Below are 5,821 nucleotides of genomic sequence, written 5' to 3'. Positions count from 1 at the left end.
ANAGTAAGTAATAANAATAATATANAATATATATATAATATAATATATATATATATATATATATATATATATATATATTATAATATTATACATGATTTTATTTTTTTACAATTATAGAATAATATATGCAAATATGTTGTACAAATATCGCGCGCGAAATCATTAGTTTTGCTAAAAATATGGAATAGTAAACGAAATTTCTCACATTGTGACATCGTGTCCGGTTTGACACGGACTGTGTCAGCCGGAAGACGTAATATTGCGCATTTGTCTGACTGCAGCTACAACACGAGCATTACATCCGGAGCTACCGTTCTGATAATCTTCGGATGGTAATCTCAACAGTAAGGACATGTGTTGAAGATTTTCCGATAAACACAGACCGAGCTCCTCCAGTACATTGCCCAGATAATCTACAATACACAATAACTTTCATTTATATCCCTTCATAGTTCCTTCAGAAATTATAAAGTTAAAGATAATGAAAGATCTTTACCAATATCAGTTGCGAGTTGTTTGCAAGCAACGGAATTCAATTGACAGATGCCTAAGGTTTGATCCTGGAACATTTGACACGTTCCTCGGGCAATAATGTCCAAAAGAATACTAGTAAATCCAGATTCACTTGCGCCTTGAACATATTGTGGATCCGCTGCCTTCAACGCTTGCGTTAAACTTGGATTGTCTCTCAACAGAAATGGTTCCAAGTGCTGTGGCAACGTCATTAAATACTGTCCGACTTGTGTGATATATTCTTGAGGGGCGAAACTATAATCGGGTAAATCTGAACTTAGATTGGACATTTTATTAGCCTCCAATGTCCAAGCCGGTGCCTTTTGCACCAACAATAGTTGAGAGAATATTGGCGCAAAAATGACTTCGTATGTGATATGATGTAAATCAGTACACAGTTTTTGAATAGATTTTATAATGGAATCGAGAATTGTCTTATCCTCTGCAAAAAAAAACAAGAAATTAGATAATTTGTTTTCTCGTAACATTATAATTATTATTACTACGCGCGTATACATACCTCTTTGGAAAGATGCAACAAGATTTTCTAGATCAGCGCATCCTGTCGAAGTTAAGAGTAATTTTTTATACTGACAGAAAACACTACCGTTCATGTTTTGTATTTTATTACTAGCTTCCGTTATATCGATCACGAGCGATTTTTCAAATTGTTGAACTTGATGCAAAAGATCACCTGTACAGTAATACAATTTAAACATTTTATATTAATTTCACGTTCATGTCATACACAAAATTGATTGCTAAAACTTATATATTTACCTATATTTTGCATCAACGTAAGACACATTTGGAATAAATTCCAATCTTCATGTTTCACTTTCTTTCTCTCAAGTTGTCTCAGACCTTGTTGATATTTCTCAAGGTATTTGTTGAAAAAAATCTACAACATAGATGTTCAGCTTAATAAGAAATTCATTTTATAACCATGGCATTGACATAAGCGAAAAATCTTTAATATAAACATACATTTAACGATTGCAGTAAACCGGGATATCCACAACCTTCTGTAAAAAGCTTACATTGCTTATTAGCGTCACTAGCATAGCCCATAATCCGCGAAATACTAAGAGAAAGGGAGTTGATAGTATCGCTTAAATCATCATGTGAATGATGCCAAAACTGTAGGTGGTGTTCTAACTGTGCAGTTTGGAACGTGTTATATTTCGCAATGTAAGGAACGTAAGGTGCGTATACAGCTTGCGCTAGTGACAATAATTTTTCATTCTGCAATTTTCCGCGAAGAGACGTTTCGATAGCACCGTTAAGATTTGTAGCAAAATACTTTGTCATCTGTTTCAATTCGTGTAGAATGGTCAACTGCACCGAATTCGAATGTTGTTTGAGAATCGCCTCTATACATTCTGAAATACTCGGATCGAGGCTTTTTAAAAGGTCAGCGTAAACCTCGACATGAATATCTATTGAAGTATTAGGAAAGACTTGATTGCACCATTTCACCTTTAACATATAAACAGTTATAGAAAATATTCGTAATGCAGCAATAATCATATTTTGAACTGACAAAGATCACGCATACCTGTTCATGCCAAGAGGATAACAATTTGTCATAATATACGCGTAGCCAATAGATAACATTTTCATCTTGTGCTAATTCAATAGTGCGTCTCCATTCTTGACCTAAAGAGACCTTCAAGCAATTGTGATAGTATTTGAGAAGCTGAGGCAGACGTTCCATCTTATCAAAAATATCCACGTAAATTTTCGATTGTTCTAAACAAAATATGACATTAATATCATATCTTGCAAGGTAAATGAATTAATTTCGATCTTGTAAATTTCACCTAAATTGGCAGCAGTAAAAGCTTGGACCAATCGTGGACTAGCTATTGCCTCGAGGCGATTTTTCAAACCTTCTAGCTGCAACTTTTTATCCTCATAATCGACAACATTCGCAAGCATAGCTAGCGATTTCTGCATGCTGAACAATTTATTAGATATAGCTTCTATATCGCCAGACTCGAATACCTGTTATATTAAAATTAAAGGAAACAAAATAATTAAATTATCGTATATCATATCGAACTATGTGAAGAAACCAATTGGAATTTTCATACCTCTTCCACATCATTCGCTAATACTGTCCAATTGTCGGCTTCGTGTAATCCTTGCTTAGCAGTTTGTAATTCCGTTTTTATCCTATCGATTTTCTCCAACATTGCCATAGAAGAAGCCGTGTCTTTCTCGATCTAGGTTTCATTGCTTTCTAAAGGTATTACTACCATCAAGATAAATATTTTAAAAAATTAGGTGTACCAACCTTTGCAATCTCTTGCTTGACAGCAATCATTTTTTCTCTTAGTGCCAGTGTTTCTTGCTGCAGGAGTTGAGTGTCTCTTAAAATTCTTGGTAAGCTGGAGAGAACCGATTGGCTAGTCTCTTCTAAGGCACCATTAACTTGTTGCACATATAATTGCAACTTCATCACTAATGATGAAACAAAAGCCTGCAAAGAATACTCAGCCGTGACACAAATTTTTTCAAAGATAGTTGCTTATATTTTTATAAAATCATCAAACAATTCATAATTAATTAATAACACAGAATACGAGATTGAAATGTCTTTTAAAATATTTCTTATAATTGGTTAAATATAATTGGTTAAATATAATTAGTTGCTAGCTTCTTCTCATTATGTTAGAAATACATGAGCTGCTTAATTTACAATGCTTAATTTACATTGGAACTATTAAAATACTGCCAAAGATAATGTTATAATTCAATGACAAAATTACACGATAAAATTATATCCGCGTAAGAATTTATTCTAAAAACGAAAAAACATCGCCGTATGTGACGCAGAATGGACAAAAAAGTTTATTGTCCGTCGGTACATGATCCAACGGTGTTGTGACATAAATTTGGGCGTGAGATACGCGAGCTTATAAAAATATATCGTTCAGCAAGGGCCGAAAACTTTGGTGGTGGTGTGAAAAAAGAGACCGTCTTTAAAAAGAACTGATCGGTGTCACCGACCTATCGTCGCTGGCGGTGGAAGCCAGTTCGGTGGCCGACGGGCGTCGCGATGATGAGCGTGATTTGGATTCGACGGGGGACAGAAATCGACAAAATCGGGGATGGTGGCCCGAGGATGGTGCGACTTACGTCTTTGTTCTCCTGCGCTTCGGCGGACTTGAACGTCCGGTTGATCCATTCCTTCACATCGAAGCTGTCCTCGGAGAACGCGGCGACATCCTGAAACGGCCATTTTGAGGTTAGGAACGGTTCGTGGAGTCTTTTCGCCGATCCGTGCTCCGCGATCACGTCATCTCCTCGCGAGTCGAATTCCCGGACGTGCACACTGTGCCGTGTTCCGAACAGAGAAAAATTTCATGATCGCAACCACAAGTTTGTACGTCACTGCGAGCGAGCGAATTGGAAAAAGAGTAAAATAAAAAGGGGGAAAAAAAGGAAAAAGCACCGAACCGACGCCGCGCTCGCTTACCATGGCGAGGAGAGTCGCGACTCGCGGTCGGTGTTCCGTCGACAGTCGTGCGCGTTTCGAGAAGGAGATCCTTGGGACACCCGCAGACACCTGCCTCCGGCAATCCGGCGACGTGTACAGTGTACCGCGTCAAGGTGCCAAGGTCGATCTTAGTTCCACGTTCCCACTTCCCCGTTCGGTCGCTCGCGTCGTTATCGTCCGTCGCCGTTGGTCGCCGTTGGTCGCCGTCGCCGTGGTATCGCGCGTTGAGTGGCGCGCGAAGAGAGTCAAGAGAGTCGTCCGTCACGAGACGCGGACGCATCAAGCGCGGCCTCGCTCGTCACCGCGATCGCCTTGTCCGCGTTTTAGGCGTCGCGTCTGGAAATCCTCGCCGAATTCGTCGAGGCACGATACACGATATTCGCGGCAGCGCGGGCGTGCGGTGCGGTGCGTGCATGTAAGGAAGGAAAAAGGGAGCAATAAATTCACGCGCGGCGAGACGGGATCAATCGCGCGGTGCATCGTGCCAGGACGGACGGCGATGACGATGAAGACGAGGAGGAGGAGGAGAGGACGAGGAGGTTGATCGCCTCGGCGCGGGACGATTTCTAGGCTAACACGTCCGGCAGTCCGACGGAGACGGAGAGAAACGACGACAGGCGGGCGTCCGTTTTATCTTGCGCGGTGCGTCACGGAGAAGTGCGTCGGGCAGTCTCGATAGTAAGCGAGAAAGAAAGAGAGAATGTGCATGTATCATGTATGTGTATGTGTATGTGAGAGAATGGAGGAACAGAGAGACGCGTATGCATGTCGCGTGAGACGGTGAGAGAGAAAGGGTGAGAGAGAGAGAAAAAAGGAAGAAAGCGATGAGGCGATGAAGCGAGCGATGTTCCTCTCAGCAGAAATGATAAGACAACTTGTGTGTTTCGAATTCCAGAACGTTCGTGCACATCGAGGAGGCGACCACCACCGCCTCTGTCGTCGCCGTCATCGTCGCCGCCCTCCTCTTCCTCATTGCGTATCCGGGAGTCCCGCGAGTTCCCGACTGGAGCGAGGCGCGTTACTCATTTGTTCTGCGGCGAAGCTGCTTCCTACTCCGCAGGTGGTGCGTAACGAGACGACGAAAAAAAAAGATTGGGAGAGAGACAGACAGAGATAGAGAGTGGGGTGAGGGGGAATGGAAAACGGCACGTTATCGGCCGTTTCCGGGCCCTTTGTCGATCGCCACGCCTTCGAGGCTGCGTTTGCGCCACGTTATTTGCGCAACAGTTGGAAGCTGGAATTTCGTCTCCTCGAAAATCACCCCCGCACACGGCCCAAGTAAGGAAGGGAGAGAAGCAACCCGACGAACTGCCTATACCCGTCGTCGTGGACGGAGAGAAAATCTAGGAACAGCTCTTTCAGCTCGCTGGCTGGCTCGAACCAGACCACCACCGCTATCGCCATCACCACCACCACCACCACCACCATCACCATCACCACCACCACTATTACTACAATACTACCAGATTGAGACTACCACCAGCCCCCTCGCCCTTTCGTTTTGCAAGAGGGCCGACCGTCGTCGACAGTCCGTGAATCGTGCGCACTCATGGCCAATTGCCGTATGTTACATGCACTTATACGGGGTGTACCCGAAGACGCGCGCTTCCTTGGTTAAGAAGCGAGACGGTTGTTGCGGTCGCTTCGGGGTACTTTCGAGGCATCCGTCATTATCAGGTCAATGTGCACGGAAAATTAAATCGTATAGTCGATAGTCATAGAACCAGCGATTATAGAATCATCAGCTTCGTCGCGGTTCAAAATCGAGACTAAGAATATAAACGATTATGATAAAGTCAGTAT

General features: G+C 42.6%; 1 protein-coding gene across 1 annotated transcript; it reads right to left on the bottom strand.

Moving 5' to 3' along the window:
- Positions 1-240: 240 nt before the first annotated feature.
- LOC105618534 (conserved oligomeric Golgi complex subunit 7) lies at positions 241-5,452 on the bottom strand. Its single transcript, XM_012200070.1, has 11 exons — positions 5,337-5,452; positions 3,658-3,853; positions 2,813-2,998; positions 2,610-2,741; positions 2,337-2,520; positions 2,072-2,265; positions 1,501-1,992; positions 1,294-1,414; positions 1,034-1,207; positions 497-955; positions 241-413 (listed from the first exon to the last, which is right to left on the bottom strand). The coding sequence occupies exons 1-11, from the start codon at positions 5,450-5,452 to the stop codon at positions 241-243; spliced, it is 2,427 nt and encodes an 808-aa protein (XP_012055460.1).
- Positions 5,453-5,821: the final 369 nt, after the last annotated feature.

This window comes from Atta cephalotes (genome assembly GCF_000143395.1).
Source record: "Atta cephalotes unplaced genomic scaffold scaffold00001, whole genome shotgun sequence".
Lineage (NCBI taxonomy): Eukaryota > Metazoa > Arthropoda > Insecta > Hymenoptera > Formicidae > Atta > Atta cephalotes.
The sequence above is the reverse complement of the archived record's forward strand: the minus strand, read 5'-3'. Positions and strand labels throughout refer to the sequence as shown.

Excerpts from the sequence above, each read along its gene's own strand:
- LOC105618534 (XM_012200070.1), bottom strand. The coding sequence starts at position 5,452 with ATGGTGATGGTGGTGGTGGTGGTGGTGGTGATGGCGATAGCGGTGGTG. Across the intron at positions 2,266-2,336 it reads TTTTACTGCTGCCAATTTAG|AACAATCGAAAATTTACGTG; the intron begins GTGAAATTTACA and ends TATTTTGTTTAG. Across the intron at positions 956-1,033 it reads TGTTGCATCTTTCCAAAGAG|AGGATAAGACAATTCTCGAT; the intron begins GTATGTATACGC and ends TTTTTTTTGCAG.